Source organism: Typopeltis vanoorti, chromosome 3 (assembly GCF_054136105.1).
Source record: "Typopeltis vanoorti isolate ZY-2024b chromosome 3, IOZ_Tvanoo_1.0, whole genome shotgun sequence".
Classification (NCBI taxonomy): Eukaryota; Metazoa; Arthropoda; class Arachnida; order Uropygi; family Thelyphonidae; genus Typopeltis; species Typopeltis vanoorti.
This window is the reverse complement of record NC_143551.1, coordinates 97,037,501-97,058,547: the sequence shown is the minus strand read 5'-3', so window position 1 is coordinate 97,058,547 and position 21,047 is coordinate 97,037,501. Positions and strand designations below refer to the sequence as shown.

Below are 21,047 nucleotides of genomic sequence, written 5' to 3'. Positions count from 1 at the left end.
TCTGACACTTTGGTCAAAACTGCAGATATACAGACCAGTCTATAGTTGGAAACTTGTTTTCTCAAATCATGCTTTTGGAGAGTATTATTTTGCCTTCTTTTCACTCCTTAGGAACCTTCCCCCACTGCAAGACTTTCATTAAATAACCAGAACATGGGCATCGTTAACTCTTTTGCACATTCTTTAAAAATATGTGGTGATATGTCATCCATTCCCACAGCCTTATTAACATCTAACCCAAGCAACACTTGATACATGCTGATTCTTTCACTTTTAATTCTCCTAATTCTTGCCTCCCTTCTGCATGTTGCACAGTATCGTTCATACTGTTATGGTATACACTGAAGTTTTTTTTTTTTTTTTACAACACTAAAGGGTGCCAAATAGGACTTGAGATCTTTTGTCCATTACAATTATATTGTCTCACTTACTGTCGCTTATACGTGCTCTGATGATGCTGATTTGAAATTCAGCAATATATAAGCAGTTAATAAAACATCTTTTTATAAAATAGTCCATTTGGCAATGTTAATACTGTTAAAAATAAGTCATGAATACTGATGAAGTGTTCATTAATTAATTCCACTATATCATTTGCTATGGTTATTCTGCTACCATAACTATCCACCAGAATCAACCTGCCATAATTATTTTTTCGCTTGTTTGCCACATAGGAAAAAAATTTCCTTGGATTAGCTATGACTTGACTGGCCAACCTCCTCTCATATTCTACTCTTTCTTTTTTAACCATGCTTTTCACTTTTTTGGCCTGTACTTTATATTCTTCATACATCTGTTCACTGCGAATTGTCTTGTACTTCCTCCTTCACAACTTCTTTTGTAACATTGCTTGATTTCGCTATACATCTATCTCACTCCTACTCTATTTATTTGCTGAACTCTTGGTATGCAGTTATGCATTGCTTGTGTTAGATACTGCCTTATCATTTCCCATGCCAATATCTTTTCTACACAATTTATCAACCCAATGTATTGATGCCAGTGGGCTACTGAGCATCTAATAATCACTCACTTTATATTTCCACATATAGACCTTGATAACAACTTTTTTCTGTTTGACTACCTTCTAAACCAATACCTTGTGATCACTTTCACCAATAGGTGGTAGTGTTAATAACCACATCCCCATTCATAACCACATCCTGTGAGAATACCATCAAATCTAACACCAATAAACTTTGATAACTATCTATCATATACTGTTTTAGAAGATAGTTATCCCACAGAAACTCAACAAATTCACTCTCCTTGTTACTATACATTATTTCTTCTTCGCAATCCACATTCCTGTAACTAAAATCTCCCATTAGGATCACCTTCCTTTTAATTGCCTAACTAATTTGTCTAAACATTTCACAATCATTATCTCCTCATTCCCTGGCCTATACCAGTATCCTATTAGATATTCTATTGATCTCAACTTCATGCCAAACAGCTTCAAAATCTTCACACCTACTACTATTTTAAATTTCGACTCTGGAAGGACACAATTCCTCTGTTACCATTAACAATACCCCCCCCCCTCCTCCTCTCTTCATCTTTCTATTCTTTTGAAAAATTCTATATACTACAATTTCAAGTCCTAATTGCATATCATCCTCGGTCAATCAAGTTTCACTTATGCAAATTATCTTTGGGCATATTGATTCAATAAAGGCTACAAACTCAGCCGCTTTATTTCTGATACTCTATAGATTAGTATACAAGCATAACAATTTTCCACTCTTTGAAGCCATCCCATTCCCATGAATACAATCACTCTTTACTCTCTCTGTTATAGTGCATTTCTCTCTCTTCATTCTGACTATCCTTGTTTCCCTGATCCTGACTGATTTTCATTTATATTCTTATGATCCCCACCATTCTGCACTGCATCACTATGCTCTACTATAGGCATTTCCTCCCCTTTGTATCCATCCTCTTCTCAGCCTTCTACCAAACATAGATAGACAGAAACCAAGATCCTATATAGAGGAAATATGGTTATAGGTAGGTCTTCCTTTATCACTCTACTCAAGCTAAAAGATAGTGACAGCAGAATTGGATAAGGAGAATAGATACACCATAGTACCTGTATTCACATAATACCATGTGAATGCAGCTAGGTTGCTATACAAACTCAAAGGGATGGGTACTCATAATAAACTTATGACACGAACAGGAGAGTGGCTGACTAAGGTATCAGACTGTGATGTATGAAGGTGCTAGGCTAGAAAGAAGGAGAATGACCAGTGGTGGTGTATCACAAGGTTCAATATTTGGACCATTATTGCTTAAGTTATATATTAACTATATTGGGGATGGTCTACAAGGTGATATCCATTTACTTACTGATGATGCTAAGTTGGAGAGAGAGTGATGATGGGTATAGCTACAGTAATCTACAGTTCATCTGTCCCCACCTCCAACTACCAGAAGAGCAAGTTTTGATAATAAGGGTTGGATAATTGAAGTACAATTATATGGTGCTGTATCAGAAGTCGTTTGACATGAAGGTTGAGTTAACTGAAGGGTCATTAATTTGAAGGTTGAATAAAGAATAGAAATCTCTGCTAGTTGACTACAACAGACTGATTATATGGGCAAATGACATTGAATATTTGCTCAATGTTGTTAAGTGTCAGATAGTGGCTTATGCAGATTATTATATTACTGAAAACTGCTTATATAGTCAATGTGGCTATAAATCCGAGATTATATAGTGGATAGAGATTTAAAGCCACACTGCAGGTGGTTAAGTCATCTTCTTTCCTTCTCATATGTCCCTTAGGATGGGTTGAATCCCCTAATGAGGGGTTTATGATGAATTAATTCAGCCAGCTTGTCACTTCTCTGCTGCATCCCCTAAGGGCAAACATTTATGGCTGTAATCCATGTGTCTGTCCATAGGACCAGTTTGCCTGTTCTGAGGGACGAAAAACCCAAGTTTCCAGATGATAAAACCCTCCACCTCCATATGAGACTGACTAACTCACCTTTAGTTGAAAGAGACTGGATAAAGGTTTCTCACGTCATGGACAGGTATTGAACCTGGGTCTTTCTGAGCAAAAGGCTTCATCTATACTGACTGAGCTATGGGGGCTCAGTTAAGTCATCATATTGGATAATTGTGCTGTTGAAAACATTAACATGTAATTAAAAGGAAGTTATTCTCACACTTTATAAGGCTTTGATAAGACCATATATGGACTCTTGAGCTTAGACATAGTGACTTAGTTTCTGAGATGGGGAACAGATAAATTCAACAGCAGGTTATCAAGATAGTAACTGCTTTATGGAATTGCACATATGAGGAAATATGATTTTAAAATTTGAGGAAGAGATAAAGGGCAGGAGATATGACAAAAATATATAAGTTAGTAAATATACAGCATATAAATGAGATATATGTATAAATGAGATTTTGCAATTAATGGCTGGTGGAGGTAGAACTCAGAGTCATGCCTGGAAGGTGGCCAAGTATGTAGTTAAGCATGCATAGTCCAGGCTTTTCATGCTGTGGGTGGTGAATGCGTGGAATGGGCTATCATTAGATATTGTTTGTTTTTTAGGGGGAGGGGGAAGAGAGAGAGAGAGAGAGATGATAGGTGCTTAAGGATAAGTGACTAAAGTGCTCTCCCCTAACCTTGGACTCTCTGGAGGAGCTATCATATGAAAGGGAGGCTCTGTGTCTATTTAGATGTCATTCATCATAGAGTATGGCTATTAAGGGATGTCAATTTCATATCACTATGCAAGGAAAGGAACTCAAAATAAGGTAAATGGCAGAGGGTGTTCCTTATCCATTTCATGATATGAGAGGGTGAACAAGGAATGAAAACATGTCACAGTGAGAGTTCCTATGAGAGTTTTATGCTTCTTAGAAAAGGATTGGAGAACAGGATATAATAGTATTCTAACTACTTTTTAAAATGCTGTTATTCTAAGCTGGCATGCTGATTATTACTTTGTATCATACATGCAAGTTCCTTTCTTTTTTACTAGGAAAGGAGAGATTAACTTTTTAAAAGAAACCTTAGTTCCAAATTGGTAAACATTCATATTGAAAAAAAAATGCATACATACAAAAAAAAAGTTTAAGCACTGATTATGCAATTCAGAGCTTAATCTCAGCTACTTTTAAATTTATACCCGAAAACTCATTTGTTATGTTAAATGCTTTTGATTTCTTTCTAACCTGCTTTTAGTAGTGTTAACTTCTCTTGTTAAAACTTCTCGCTGTCCATCTTTATTAAACACAACAGCTTTTCCACTCCCAAGAACACCACACTGATAACCTAGTTCAGCTCCTGAAATCTAATATGGAACTTTACTATTATTAAGTTTGGCTGAAGCACAAAAATTAAAACATAAAAAATATTTTTAAGACTATATACATAAAATACAGTAGAACTCGGTTATAACGAATTCCACGGGACCGCATATATTTGTTCGTAATAACCGTTATTCGTTATATCTAAGAAGCTCATAATTTGAGTGAATTAAAAATGTTTTCAGATTTTTCTCAGCATAGGTATATTGGATAACATAAATACATATGTGCATACATACATATAAAGAACAAAATTTATTTTTAAAACTTCACATTTTTACATAAAAAATCATCAAGTGTGCTTTGCTTTGCACAAGACACATATTTCATACGTTTGAAATTGTTCCTTTTACCACTAAGATGCTTGAATGTGTTGTCTGAACGTACAGATTGCGATTCCATAAATCTTGTTAAAATATGTAAAGCACTTTCTGCTTCACACCAGGTAACGATTTTCTCATCATTGCTATTTTCTTCCTCGGAGTCACTACTACTATTATCTTCTGGTGTATGAGAGATTTGTTTTAAGATGTCAGCGTCTGTCGGTATACCTGAAGTTGCGACGCCATTATCAATGTCTATAAAATTATCAATCTCTGCGCACATTTCAAAATTGTTCATGTTTCGCGCTTTTAACCACGCTGATAACGGTAAGTTATCCCCTTCATCTTCTTCAGATTCGAAATTCGTATTTCGCAAGACTGGCTTTCTTAAAACAGTTTTGTATCATAGATGATACCAAATTCCAAGCATGACTCATTAAACATATTGAGTGAAGTACACTGATCTCTTCGAGTCGTAAGCATAAGCATTTTCGGCGAATTTTTCTCTGCGTTCTATCAGTTCCAAGACTAACAGAAGATGAAAATGGTATTTAAAACATCTAATTACGCCTTAATCAAGGGGTTGCAAGACAGATGTCACATTTGGTGGCAAAAAAACACGTTTTATGTTTGTTAAATTAGCCACTACAGGATGGGCAGGACAGTTGTCTATCAATAACAAAATTTTCCGGTTTTCACTGCGAAGATTTTTATCCCACTTGCGAATTTCATTTTCGAAAATTGAAGATGTCATCCAGGCCTTCTTATTCGCTGTATAATCAACAGGAAGTTTCTTTATGTTTTTAAAACATCTAGGCTTTGCTGATTTTCCAATTACAAGAAGCTTTCTTTTATCGCTACCGGTCACGTTTGCACAAACTAAAACTGCGAGTCTATTTTTGATAAGTTTTCCGCAAATGCACTTTTCGTTTTTAAATTGAAAAGTTTTATCGGGCTTTAAATTATAAAAAGCCCCTGCTTCGTCTACATTATAAATGTTGTTTTATCCATACCTTCGTTTGATGTCCGGCCATACATTCCTGATCAAGTCAGAAACAACGTTTTTGTCAATGGACGATGCCTCGCCACTTATTTTTGCGTAGACAATATTGTTTCTGTTCTTAAAGTGATCAATCCACCCATTGTTGCATTTAAAATCGCTATAAAGTTGAACAGCAAATTTTTCGGCTTGAACTTTCAAAATTGGTCCGCTAATAGGTAAGCCAGCAGTTCTTTGCACTTTAAACCACAAAAGAAGTGCCTCTTCAACGTCACTTTTATTACACTTTTTAAGTTTTTTATACTTCGATAAATTGTTTTCAAAAGCTTTCAGAGTCAACTCGCGATTCTTCCAAATTGTTGATATTGTAGATGGGGACAAACCATACTTCTTTGCTACTGTCAGATTTGATTGGTCACTTTCCATCTCCCGTATAATTTCTACTTTTTTGGAAACCGATAAAATTTTCTGTTTGACTCCCGACATTTTTCCACAACCAGAAAATGTGTACGTAAGAAATGTTAGTAAAGGAACGACTAACGTGTATTATTCGTTTGTTATTCCCATGAAACGAATTCGTAATAAACATGAAATACATGCATTAAATCAAATGTAATTCAAATATACCTTCAAAATTATTCGTTATAAACGTTAATTCGCTGTAATAACCGTGATCGTTATAACCGAGTTCTACTGTATTTAAAAACATATAAAATATTTTTATCTTAAGTTTTTAAAAGTATGATTAAAAATCATATCACTGATTTTGAAATTTGTAGAACATTTTCTTAGGTAAGAAAACAATGTGATAAATGACAATGTAAGCTAATGTATTTCAATGTTCATGTATTTTAACATCTTCACGACTTCAGGATTATCAGAAAAAACATAGACATGGAATAATTTAACAAATATATATTTTTTTCCCCTTTTTTAAGAGAAGATACTTCCAAGCCAGTATGATGATAGTCAAACTTGATATGTTATTAAATCAGCCTTGCAATTTGACTATTGTGGTTTGTGCACAGGATTTTGAAATTTATAGGACATCAGTGGAGGCCGGTGAAAATTTTAAGCAGGGGTACTGCATATACAAAATAAGAAAAATAATTCATTTTTTCCCAATCAGTAACCAATTTATTATTAAGTAAATTTACATATTAACAAATTTCCTTTTTAAAAATATTATTTGAAAACAAAATCCATTCTTCTATTTTTGCCTTCACAAAATTTTTTAATAAAAATATTTCACCCTCATCATGAACACACACTAATAATAAAAGTTTCATATCTCACAGAAATAATGTGCGCAAACATACAATTTATCTGTAGTGACACTGCTCAACAAGCAGTGTCAGATTCAGTTGTTATGTGCAGTGACAAGTGTAAATGAATATTGGCGAGTCTAACCATAACTGGCCAAAAGTGATAATTCCAACACTGCATTAGATCGCAGTGTATTTGTTTCGCAATCTAAAGTGCGTTAATTGAACCGTTCCAATTATTAACTATTCAATCAACGTCAAAACATAAGCTGTAAATTTGACATGTTGTATTGCATTTATATAATGTTGTAAGCATTGTTATTATTTATAAACACAAACAAAATTTAATTTTTCCATTTTTTCCTTGGGGTGCTGCAGTGTTGCAGTGCTTATGTACAAGCTGCCACTGTAGGACATTTTCTTAGGTAAGGAAACAATGTGATAAATGACAATGTAAGTTAATGTATTTCGATGTTCATGTATTTCAACGTCTTCAAGACTTCAGGATTATCAGAAAAAACATAGACATGGAACAATTTAACAAATATATATACGAGGTGGTATCAAAAAGTTTCGAGACTAGTTCTGTAACACACCAAGAGATGCCAGCACAAGGATGCAAGCACAGTCACAGGGAGCACCTACCTTCATAAGTCAGTGTGCCAAAAAACATCATCCTGTGTACATCAGGAGCTGTGCAACTGATGCTATTCTGACCACCTGCATTACCACATCTGCGATTTCATCATGGACAGCAAGTTAGAACAAAGATAAAATGTGAAATTCTGCATGAAACTGGGCAAATCTGCCACAGACATGTTTGACATGATTCGGCAAGTTTACAGCAATGCTGCAATGAGTCGTTCGAGATGTTTTGAGTGGCACGCATGCTTCAAGAGTGGAAGAACATCACTGGAAGATGATGAGAGATCAGGAAGACCTTCAACGAGCTCAACTCCCAAAAATGTCGAAACCATTCGCCAACTTGTGCATGAGGATCGTCAGAGAACATTCCACAACATTGCTGCCATTGTCAGTGTGTCATATGGAACAGTCCAGGCAATCCTCACATGTGATTTGAACATGCGCCGTGTTGCTGCCAAGTTCGTCCCCAGGCTGCTGACCCAGGAGCAGAAGGAACACTGTGTCGAAGTCTGCCAAGAACTCTGTCAACATGCCCGTGGATGACCCATCCTTCATGTCGAGGATCATTACCAGTGATGACACTTGGGTGTATGGGTACTACCCTGAGACGAAGCAACAGTCTTCACAGTGGAAGAGCCCATCATCTCCATGACCGAAAAAGGAGAGGCAGGTCTGCAGCTCGACCAAGTGCAAGCTCATTGTCTTTTTCGACATTCATGGCATTGCATCGAGAATTCATCCTCAGTGGCCAGACTGTCAATAACGACTTCCACTGCCAGGTTTTATGGCGTCTGAGGGAGGATATTTGGTGAAAGCGACCGGATCTGTGGCACGTGAAAAACTGGATGCTCCATGATGACAATACACCGTCACCGAGCTCTCCTCACACGTGAGTTTCTCGCCAGAAACAATATGATCTCACTTCCGCACCCACCCTACTCACCAGATTTGGCTCCTACAGACTTTGCCCTCTTCCCGAAGATGAAGATCCAGCTCAAAGGTCACCGTTTTGACACCACTGCAGAGATCCAGAGCAAATCGCAGAAGGTGCTTGACATGCTTTGAAAAAAAGACTTCCAGGACACATTACAGAAGTGGCAGGAATGCTGGAAGTATTGTATTGCTTTGCAAGGGAACTATTTTGAAGGTTATAGTGTGTGTAAACATAGATAAATAAAGTAATTTCTACTTTCTACTTTCTACTAATTTCTACTTAAACAGAGCTAGTCTCGACACTTTTTGATACCACCTCATGTATTTTTTTTTCTTTTTAAGAGAAGATACTTCCAAACCAGTATGATGATAGTCAAACTTGATATGTTATTAAATCAGCCTTGCAGTTTGATTGTTGTGGTTTGTGCAAATAAAGTTTTACATAATCAAGTTTACCAACCAATGTTTTATTATAACTAAAAGAAACACACATATTAACCACAGTGAAAATTATGTAATTGTAAATATTTCATCCTAAGTATCTTAGGACATCATCAGTACAGTAGTTTAAACAATAATAGGCGCATGATTACAATAGAATCTCATTAAACATGCGTAATGTGTTACAGAAGTAAAAAAAAAAAAAAAAAAAGAACCATAATAATAATTATTTTACACAATTTTGTATGCCAATTTCCCATACTTTAGGAATAGTAAGAACGTCGTTGCGGTTTAAATTTGGTCTGTGTAGTAGGGCTTCAGAACTTTCTTTATATAAACGTTCATGTTTATATAAAGATCTATGTAAAAGTTAAGACTTTTCCCAATGGATCCTATGGCTTGGATTTTCAATTCCGTGATGAGAGAGGCCAGATTTCTGCGGTTTAAAAAAGACAAATGTGGTCTTGATGTTCCGAGATGTGTTTCTGAAGAGACCTATCTGTCTGTCCAAAGAATGACAATTTGCATGAACATGGAATCTCATAAATGCCAGGCAACATCAAAGGTGAGAGTTTGTCCTTAGGAAAAGGCAACAAGTTGTAAATTTGGTTGATAAAGTTGTAAGTAGTGGCAAAGTTTCTACAGAGTTTCACACAAAAATGAAAGACATCCAACTGTCAAGCTTTTATTTAGAAACAGTTGTAATTCATGTTTGGGATGATCCCAGACTGCAAATACGTCGTCGACATATCTTAACCAAATTTTTGGTTTGGGTTCAAAAGTTAATATTTTTTCCTCAAAGTGTTCTAGAAACAAGTTTGCTAGGTTTGGTGATAAAGGAGATCCCATTGCTGTTCTTTCTTCTTGCTTGTAAATTTGACCTTTCCAGGTGAAGTAACCTGATGAAATAACAAACTTGAACAATTCAACTATATCAGACAGAAATTTTTGAGTTGGTAATTCCATTGTTTCTTTATGGGGAATGTTCGTGAAGAGGGAGACAATGCCAAAGCTGATTAAGAAGTCAGTTTTTGACAGTTGAATGTCTTTCATTTTTGTGTGAAACTGTAGAATTTTTGATTGAAGAGACTGAGTGGCCTATGCAAGGACGGAGAAAGTTAGATAAGAATCTTGATAACTTGTAAGTTGGACTGCTGATACTGTCTATGACGGGTCTGAGTGGAACATTAGTTTTGTGTAGCTTAGGTAAGCCATAAATTCTAGGAGGTCTGGCATGGTATGTCTTAAGTTTTTTTGATTGTTTTTTCAACTAAGGAGGAAGTTTATTAGATAAGAATATTAAATATTCTTATGTAATAAAGGATATTTAATTTTCTGAGTTGACGTTTTGTAGGATCATAATTCAATTTGGCATAAGTATTACGATTTCGAAGAAGTAAATTCATTTTTCGGTCATATGAATTGGTATCAAGAACCACAGCGGTATTTCCTTTATCAGCTCTGGTAACGATTATGTTTTTCTTACGTTTTAAGGATATAATAGCTTTCAATTCTGATGGTGGGATATTTAATTCTGAAGGTTTGGCATTGTAGATCACTTTAGCTACTGCAAAACAAAGTCTGTTTTGAGGCTTCAATACTGGAGAGATGGCTGATGTTTCTTTCTATATTATGTATGAAGTCTAAATATGGGAAACATTTTGGTGAAATCGCAAATTTATGGCCTCTTGCTAGAACATTTAATTTATCTGATGTTAGTGGACGGTTAGATAAATTGACTACCCATTTTTCCGTTGTTAATTTGTTAGTGATCTTTTTGATCGATTAAGTAGATTAAGCTATTTATTATGTAGAGCACTATTGCTTTTATCAAAAGCTTTTTTTCCTGAATTCTTTGAGACAGTTATAATTAATTGTAGCAATTCTTGATTTAACGTATTTGACAAGTCTGTTTCTAGTTCTGTAATTTTTAAATTGTTTGTTGCTAATTCATGCTTAGAAATTCGTAACTGATTGAGTAGTAAGGAATGGCTTGCTTTTTGATAAATTTTATGGGCACCTGGAGATTTGATGATTTCCTTCAGTTTTTCAAAGGTTGGAATGAGATTATTGCATATGCACTTTTTTAAAAAAGAGATTTGAACTCGTAGCTTACTCTGTTTTAATTGTAGTTTTCCAATAAGTTTGTCTTCTGTGCTGTCATTACCCCATGAAGGAATAAAACTTTTTTAAATAACGAAACCTGTGGTGAGTTCATAACTAAAAGAAACACACGTATTAACCACAGTGAAAATTATTTAATTGTAAATATTTCATCCTAAGTATCTTAGGACATCATCAGTACAGTAGTTTAAACAATAATAGGAATAACATACAGTTAGGGCGTGTGATTACAATAGAATCTCATTAAACATGCATACGTGTTACAGAAGTAAAAAATAAATAAATAAAATAAATAAAAAATAAATTAAAAAAAAAAACTAATAATAATTATTTTGCAAAATTTTGTATGACAATTTCCCATACTTTAGGAATAGTAAGAACATCGTTGCAGTTTAAATTTGATCTGTGTAGTAGGGCTTCAGAACTTTCTTTATATAAACGTTCATGTTTATATAAAGATCTTTGTAAAAGTTTAGACTTTTCCCTCTTATTCCTATTCCTATTATTGTTTAAACCACTGTACTGATGATGTCCTAAGATACTTAGGAAGAAACATTTACAATTAAATAGTTTTCACTGTGGTTAATATGTGTGTTTCTTTTGCATGTAAACTCGCCACAGGTTTTGTTATTAAAAAAAAAAAAAAAGTTTTATTATGACCTGGATGAGGCAGATATCTTGAGGTTATGAATAGAAATTTGAAGTTCAGAAAACATACTGCAAAACTGGTGAAAATACCCGAGGGAATTGCTACAATGTTGAGAAGGATTTTTATGAGCAGAGATAAGAGGATGACAGCCCTATTGTATAAGTCCCGCTCGGACTGCATCTGGATTACTGTGCTCAGATCTGGTTAATGGAATTTGAAAGAATGACAACACAATTGTGAGTACAAAGCCATGGTAATTTGAGTTCTGTTCAGTCAGTATTCAATATGATGATAATGTCACTCACCACCATATTGAATATTGAAAGAACAGGACTCACACCATATCCATCCACAGATGAGCATAAAATGAACTAGGGAAACCATCTGTTATTCCATTTAGAACAGAATTATTATTATGGGAGAATTTTTCAAATGATCTGAGGTCATCCTATTACATGATACCATGAATTGGAAGCAAAGAGTCAAATTACATATTGTTTGGAAAACAATATGTAATTTGACTCTTTGTTTCCAATTATGCTGCAGTACTCCTGATTAATATATAGGAGTAATCAATTCTATTTAGTTTTCCTCTTACATTGAGAAGGATTTGATATGCAATATACAGCTATTTGCTGATGATGTGCAAAGATAGGTAAGGTAATGTTTTAAATAATGGCACATCATCAGCAAATAGTTGTATATCGCATATCAAATCTTTCTCAATGTCCTTAATGTACAGATTGAGTAATAATGGACAAGGATGAAGCACTTGAGGCACACCGCTAGTTACCTGGAATCTTGCAGATTCACCCCCCCCCACACACATACCATTTTTTTTTATATTTGTCCATCAACTATCCTCTTATCCATGCCAACAGTTGATAATCCAATCCCATATTCTGATTTATGCAACAGTCTTCGATGCTGTGTTCTGTCAAAAGCCTTAGCAAAACCCAAAAGTATCATGGTGTATCCATTCCCTAACTCATTAGTGACGTTATTATAGAATGTGAGCAAGTTGCTAAAACATGACCATCCATTAGTAAACCCATGCTGTTCATTGCGAAGTAAAGATTCTCTGTGAAACCATTTCTGAATGTGAGCCCTGACCAACTGTTCCAAAATCTTCACTAACACTCCTGAGATACTGATTGGCTGATAGTTGGTTGGTCTTGGTACCATCCTTGTGCAATGGGATTGCTATACATTTTTTCCATTCCTGTGGAATCTTCCCTGTTCTGAGAGTCAAATTATTTAGCCTGGTCAAAGGAATAGCCAGTTCAGCTGAACACTCATTTAGCATTCATGCTGACATCTCATCAGTTCCTAGTGCAGAATTTTTATTCAATTTGTGCTACATGATTAGATTATCTCCTTTTTAACAATATGGTTCTAGTCTGGGGTGATTTCAAATACAGACTAGAAGGATGTTGTATACAAGCATACACAAGTGAGAAGTGACAGTATAAACAAAGAATCCTTTCATAGTACATCCAATTTTCCATTTACACGGTAGATTGGTTCCAGAAAAAAACGTGTATATGAAAACCGTGTTAAAAAAATGCAGTGCATATGAAAAAAATAAAAGAATGGTTCCAAATGTGAAAACCTAATATGAACAATAATTTATTTTCAACAAAATATATGAAAATCATTGAATAAAACTATTTAATTTTAATTAAATTTTTTTATCTTAAATACTGATTTAAAGTATACATATGTATCTTTATTAAAGAAAAAAGTGTGTCACTAATAAAACAGAAATTCAAAAGGCTCAAATACACCGTGCATATGGTTACTAGTCAAATTTTATTCGCTGTCACATTCTGACAGTAGCTGAACTCTTTCGTGTGAGACTGGAATAAAACCACTTCCATCACTTGAAACACTTTGGCCTTCCTGTTCATACTGCAATGGCAAAACATTTTCTTCAGTAAAAGGAACTAAATTAGCATTAATTTCCAATAATTCTGAAGGTTGATTTTTTTTTTACCACAAACTGTGTAATTAATCGTTGAGATCCTGTTTTGACTAGATCTTTGTATAATTCTTCATATCGCACCATACATGACTTCAGTTCACGTTTAAACTGTTCAGCTCATTCAGTATATGGATCATGTGCAAGAAAATGACTTTGCATTTTACTAGCCATTTGAAACCCTTCTTTAATTAATCCTGCAGTGAGTGAAATCTCTTCATCATCATCATTATCGCTTTTTTCTTTTTCATCGAGATTCTCAAGGACAGCTTCAATTATTTCATTATTACTAATAGCCTTGTCAACCATCAATTCTTCAATATTTGCAGACAAAAGATCATCAAATCCTTCTCCACCAAGTGCATGTGCTAATTTGATGATATTGGGATATTCAGTTGTATATCCCAATAAAAACTCGATGTAGCTTAAAAATATCAAAGTGTTTTACATCGATTTTTACAAGTCCCATGAGAACTGTAAATAATCTTGTTTGTGTCTCTGTATATTTTGTGCTAGATATTATTGTAAATAACCCTTTGGAAATTAACTGCATATCCTTTAACAAGAAATATTTTAGAGTGTTAAAAAAAAAGGCAATGTTTTACTGTCTGATCATTATGTAATAGCTCTCTATGAGGGCATAAGAAAGGTTGTTTACGATTTTTGCGTATGAGAAAATGCTTACAAGCTCTGCGCATAAACACCTCCAAAGTCAGTCTAAAAGGTTCAAACAACTTTCTGCTGGCCAGCAAGAAAGCTGTTTGAATAGGATGAACAAAGAGCAGGTTGAACTTAAAAGAAAATGAAAGAGTCATGCCGAATTCTTAGTGGGGGGAGTTAGAACCCTTTGTGCAAGGTCTCAGAGAAGGCATAATAAAAAGGGACAGAGCTGAGCAGAGGGGGCTTCCAGTCGTCAGCAGAGAGTCGTTAGAAGTCAGAACCAGAGCTGAAGCGAGCTGCAGACCATAAGTGGAGTCCGAACCAGAGCAGTGGTGGCAGAGAAAAGAGGAGAGGCAAGGCCCCAGTTACTAAAGAGGAGAGCCAGAATGGTCATCGGCAGTTAAAGTCATCGGCGATTAGTAGCAGAAGTGGCAGCAGCTAGAAACAGAAGTTCCCGAAATAGGATCCAGAGGAGAATTTGCCCGTATGCTGAAACCTCTTGTATATGTGCTATTTGAGTACCGCAGATTGCAGTCAAAAAGCCTGCTAATAGTGATACCAATGTGGCAAGATACTCCTGAAGGAAGCCTAAAACTCGAGATGAAATAAAAGCCATAAAGACTTTAGTAAAAGACTCTTGACTGAATGTGCGATACAGAGCCTCTGTAAGTTACTTCCCTTTGTATATTTTCTCTTATAATCTAGGACAGGGGTTCTCAACCTTTTCCAGTGGCGTACTGTTATATTTAATTCAAGATATTAGATGTACCAGTAAGCAAATCTGTTTTTGTACCACCCGGCAGTGGCTCACGTACCACCAGCGGTACGCGTACCATAGGTTGAGAATTCCTGATCTAGTAGATATGTTGCATATGAACTGTAAAGAATTAGTTTAATAGTAAAAGAAGTGTCCATAACAGAGTCAATTGGCATGTTAGAAGTTGATATCTAATTTGTAAAAACTAACCTCCTTGCGAGTAAATTATAAGTTTAATAAGTTGAATTTATAAGCAGAGAGTAAATAAGTTTTTGAGTTAAAGAGATTATTTAGCGTTGAAGTGAAACAGTTCTAGTTTTATGCTAAAGATTTTATAGATGGGTAGAGAAAGCAATCTCCCTGTTGTTGGATTCATGTATATTTCATATTAATGTAAATAAATGTGTTTTAATTATTTGTTAAAAGAGTGCTGCCTGATCCTTTATTTTACAACTGCACTGTTCCTAAATAAATCGGACTTGTGAGCGGGAAACAATTAAGGCATTAAAAGCGCAGTTTTATTACTTAAGAACTATGACTGTTTATATAAACTTTGTTGATGGAATTTACGCTAGTGAGAGAGAGAGAGAGAGAGAGAGAGAGAGAGAGAGATCTACCGGAAGTTTTATTGAGTCTTATGCCGAATATTTGATATACTGATGGCGCAGTCTGACAAATAAATTTTTCAGTGTTCATAGGCATATGACTAATATGGAAGGTGGATAAACAATAGTAAGATAGAGGAAGTAGAATAAGAAAGGAAAATATATAGAAAAAACGTGTAGAATAGTAATGATAATAAATAACGCAACAGACAGCATTTGTTACACAAAGGTATGGGGTTTTTCTTTTTCACACATTCTGGCAGTAACTTTCCAGCATGCATTTAAAGGTGATGGTTTCAATTCTGATAATGCCAACTTAGCAAGTTTGATGCATCCAAAATAGAAAATTTCTTTCACAGATCAATAACTGTCAGTAATTTATCCAAAATGTATTGGAATGTTCTTATGTAGTAAGTTTTGAAGGTAGTGATAACATCCTGGTCTAGTGGTCGTATTAAGGATGTTGTATTAGGTGGCAGAAAAAAAAAAATCCACATTCAGGTGTTCTAAAACAGGATGGCCAGGAGCATTGTCTATAATCAATAAAACTTTATAAAGTCCAAATTTTTTTTCTCAAATAGCATTTAACTTCTGGAACAAAACAATGATGCAACCATTTATTAAAAATTTCTTTTGTAACCCAACCTTTTTTATTTGTCTTCCAGTGCACTGATAATGTTTTAAAATCCATACCTTTCATTGCCCGTGGTCTTAAGGATTGATTATTGAGTAATGGTTTTTAATATGCGATCTCCTGAAGCATTGCTTCAAAATAATAGAGTCAAACATCCTTAGCAGCTTTAAAGCCACCAAAACATTTTTATGATTTCGCTATATAAGTTCTACAGTCTCATCTGCATTCCAAACTTGATCAGGGGTGTAGCCGCCATTTTCAATAATTTTAGACAGTTTTGAAAGAAATTCCCTAGCTGCTGGCTCATCTGCAGATGTGGATTCTCCTTTTATTTTTACATTATGAAGCATGTATCTTTTGAGAAATTTTGTAAGCCAACCTGTGCTTGCAGAAAAATCAAAACTTTTGTTTGATGTTGTTGGCTCCTTTTCCCTGAATATGTTCATACAACCGTAATGCTTTCTCTTCAATGACACTTCCATCTAAAGGTATTCCTTTTTGTGAGAAATCTTCTATCCACATCATCATCTTCATTTCCATCTTCACTTTTATAATGTCTCTGGTATACAATGATGACTTGGCACCTAATTTTGTTCCATAAAGAACAGATTTTCTAATGGCCTCTTCATTTTTCTTAATCATTCTCATGGAAGCTTCATTCAGTCCAAAATACTTCCCTAAGGATGTTGAACTTTCTTCAGCTGCTAAATAAAATTTAGATCTTAATTTCTAAAGAAATAGCTTTTCTGTCTAACTGAATTATCTGACATCATGATTAATGGGATAATGTTATGAAAATATCAGAAAATAATCAGTAATTAATTTTACTAATTTCGTATTACACCTACAAAACTTCAAAATTTAATATATACCTGTATAACTCTATTGCACGAACAAAACTTTCATGAACAAAACACAAGACATGTAAATGTTTCGAATTGTAAACAAGAAATGACTGTTTAGCAAACAGCTTAACTCCTTCCAAGCAACTTTATATAGGCGGGCCTCCTGTAACAAACCAACTTAACTTCGAGGAATCAGCATATCACCCTTCTGCTTCCAGGAACTAACAGCAAGTGAATATAATGGATCATCTGTTGGCTTAACTTCGAGGAATCATAATTGCAAAAATTGATTTTTTTTGCTGTTGCCATAATTGTCTACATTCTAGCATAGAGTAATCCTTGATAATTAAAACATCAAGGGGGTTCCCCAAAATTCAATTTTAAGTACATATGTACCATTCTAGGAAATGATAATTATAATGGAAACACCCTTTTTAAAAGAACTAAATTCAAACAGAAATTTTAAAAATATGTGCCATTTGAACCGTGTGAAATCAAAATATGCTGTGTAAAAATAGAATTGCTTCTGTTTTCTAATCTGTGTTATTTCGAAATCGTGTAAAAAAAAAAGGCCATGTAAAAAGAGAATTAGCTGTATATCCACTACTCCACGAGGACTTGCCAAAATCAAGTTCACATTTACCAAACAAAAAAAAAAAAAAAAAAGATATCCTCTTGAATGGATAACACTGTGGATGAATTACTGATATTCAATGCTGATAAGCTTTGACCAAAGGAAATGGATTGCAATATACTATATTGGTGATGATTGTGCTTGACAAGGCAGAGCAAAGATCTGAAAATAAAGTGGACAACATATTACAATTTAAGGAAGACAAATGTTGATCACATGGAGGTTCAGGCCTTGCTTCTCATGCCATTGACACTAGATATAGAGTTCATTGGAACCATACCAAAATACTATGCTATGTTAGGTTCAAATTTGATTGTCTATTTTTTTGAATCATGTGAAGCCCTGCTTCACTGTCTTAATCTTATTCAGACAAGCTGTATGCCGATCTCTAAGTTTTGGGAAGTGATTGCTGTTAATTGTTTATAATTTTTTAAATTAATTAATTATACATCTATACCCATGTCTCTGAACTGTAATAGTGTTTTCTCCTACTGTACAGCTGCGACCGAGCTGTGATATTATATGACTTACTCTAGTATTTATAATTTATATGTTGTTACCAGTTTTTCTGCTTTCTCCCTAAATGAAGCTCATGCATACTGAGCAAAATATAAAGGAGTAATCAATTCTATTTAGTTTTTCTCTTACATGTGGAGAGCCATTATTTAAAACATTATTATTATTATTATTATTATATGATCCCTCCAGGGAGTCCAAGACTCATCGAGGGAGGACACCTACTCTACGGCTCTCTGTCTCCACCATTTAATAATTCAACTACAGCGAACTACCATCATCATCTGCACCAACATCTACCACCCACCACCACTAGTATTTTCACAGATAATCACAATCACAAAGACCATTCAATGTCTAGTAACTTATTCTACTATATGATGATCAGATAGCATCTGGGGAAAAAAAATTGGAGAGGGTCTAAAAGCAACTATGAGTGTGATCCCATGTCAGGACTGAGGAATACTGACTATGTTGACAGATGGAGGCAATCTGGATTGAAGAACTTGGTGAGAGGTAATATGAATGAGATAGAATGTTGAAAGGAGATTACCAAATTATACTATCATAGAACTGGCCAGTTATATAATATAATATAATAGGTTTTGCCTATTATAAAGGATGAAAAACTAATTTCCAAGAGAGAAAACTCTGCCACCTCCATATGAAACTAGCAACAAAGTGGATGTATAAACTGTATCGCATATTAATGTGTATTGATACTATGGGACAGGTCACTACCCAGACTGACTTGCTGGTCTGGGTAGACTTCCATAACGCATAGCATTATACATGTCCGCAGGGAGATGTGCTTTTCATTATGGGATACTAAGGCAAGTGATGTGAAGTCATACCACCTTTACCACGAGTTGCTCCAATCCTGAAAATACTTCAGGTGCAAACTTTATTTGCTTACACTTGGATAAAGGATTAAACTAAGCATATAAATTTTTGGTATCTTTAATTTATAGTATAACCATGTGAAAAAAGTTCCAACAATCCACAATTGGTTATAATTTCCTGCTTTGTAGTTCAGCATGTAACCTTTTCTGAATGGAACATTCATAAATTTAGTCACTTCCTAAGTGAGTACTGCATGATCACTGTCACCAACCAGAGCAATAATAGTTACGTCTTTAACCGAAATGCCATCTGACACTATAATCAAATCTAACACTCTTTGACCTTGAGTTCTTTCTGTGACATGTTACTTGATGAAGTTGTCCCACAACAGCTCAATAAATTTATTTTCATTCTTTTTGTGAGATTCTACTGCTACCCAATCAATATTTGGATAATTAAAGTCTCCCATTATGATTACTCTTTTCGCGTTTATCTTTTCTATTTGGTGATGCATTTCTTCATCACTAGCAAACGATTCACCAGGCCTATAACAACACCCCCTCCCCACTGCCGCATGAAATACTGTTAGTAGTAGTAGTACTAAAATCATAGGTCTCAACTCTAACTGGATTCAAGCCATCCGATATCATTAGCAGCATGCCCCTCCTCTCCTATCCTCTCAATCCTTCCTAGCCAGCCGAGTGGTTAGTGTATCAGCTCTCCAGTCAAAAGGCTGCGGGTTCGAATCCTGCCGTGGGCATTGATGTTTGTGATTGTCCTTGAAAAATACTAGTGATGGTAGTTGTGGTGGTGGTGGACGGTGGATGGCATTGGTGTAGGTGGTGATGGTAGTGGCAGTTCATTGTAGTTGGTGGATTGTGAGTGGTGGAGACAGGGAGTTATTATTATTATTATTTGACACCTCCAGGGAGTTCAAAGACTCATCGAGGGAAAGTGTGCCAACAGCATCGAATGATTGTATCCCTTCCAACTACTAACTGCGCTCAAACTTGCTTCACCTTTTGCGTGAGCCATTAGTAGCAGAGGTTCTACAGTAGGTGCCCTCCCTCGTTGGACTCCCTGAAGGTGTCAGGTAATAATAATAATAATAACTGATCTTGTTAGATTTCACCTCACACCAGATGGCTTCAAATTCACAGCCAGATGAAATATTGCTAGTAGTTGTACTAAAATCATAGGTCTCAACTCTAACTGGATTCAAGCCATCCGATATCATTAGCAGCATGTCCCTCCTCTCCTATCCTCTCAATCTTTCCTAAAAATAGTGTACCCTTCCCACTCGATACCAGTTAGTATGTCTGATTCTGATAGCCAGGTCTCACTAATGCCTGTAATCTGAGGTCCCAACGTATTGACCAAGGCAGCAAACTCTACCCTTTTGTTTCTGATACTTCTAGCATTCGTGTACAGACATAATATTCTACTTGCATGTTCTTTTGTATACTTTTGTCTACAGTCTGCATGACATAGTTGGACACTTGCAGATCTCTATTCTTTTCTAGTTCCTTATACATGTAGACATCTTTTCAGATGCTTGATAGGTTCAAACCAGACAGACACAAAGTCGAAATCGTACTCTCCTCATTAACATTTCAATGATAAAGCCCATTCCCATCATTAACACAGTTATATAACACTGTTGCTCTTCCCTGATTCTGTGTTATGTCTCATACCAGTTAATGGTTTTTCAAAACTCCTAATATTAAATGCATTCAGGTGTAGGCTGCCTCTCTTATACAAATCCAATCTTCCCTCAAACTCACTCTACACATCCAATCTTCCCTCAAATTCACTCTACAAATCCATTCTTTCTACAAAACCTACACATTGAATCATTT

General features: G+C 35.2%; 1 protein-coding gene across 1 annotated transcript in view; it reads right to left on the bottom strand.

Annotated features, from left to right (window-relative positions):
- The window catches only part of LOC150108407 (reelin-like), a 920,570-nt gene that overhangs the window by 594,513 nt on the left and 305,010 nt on the right, over window positions 1-21,047 (bottom strand). The window contains exon 17 of the mRNA XM_090390755.1: window positions 4,199-4,317. Within this exon, the coding sequence (XP_090246881.1) occupies window positions 4,199-4,317 (119 nt within the window). The remainder of the gene's footprint in view (window positions 1-4,198; window positions 4,318-21,047) is intronic.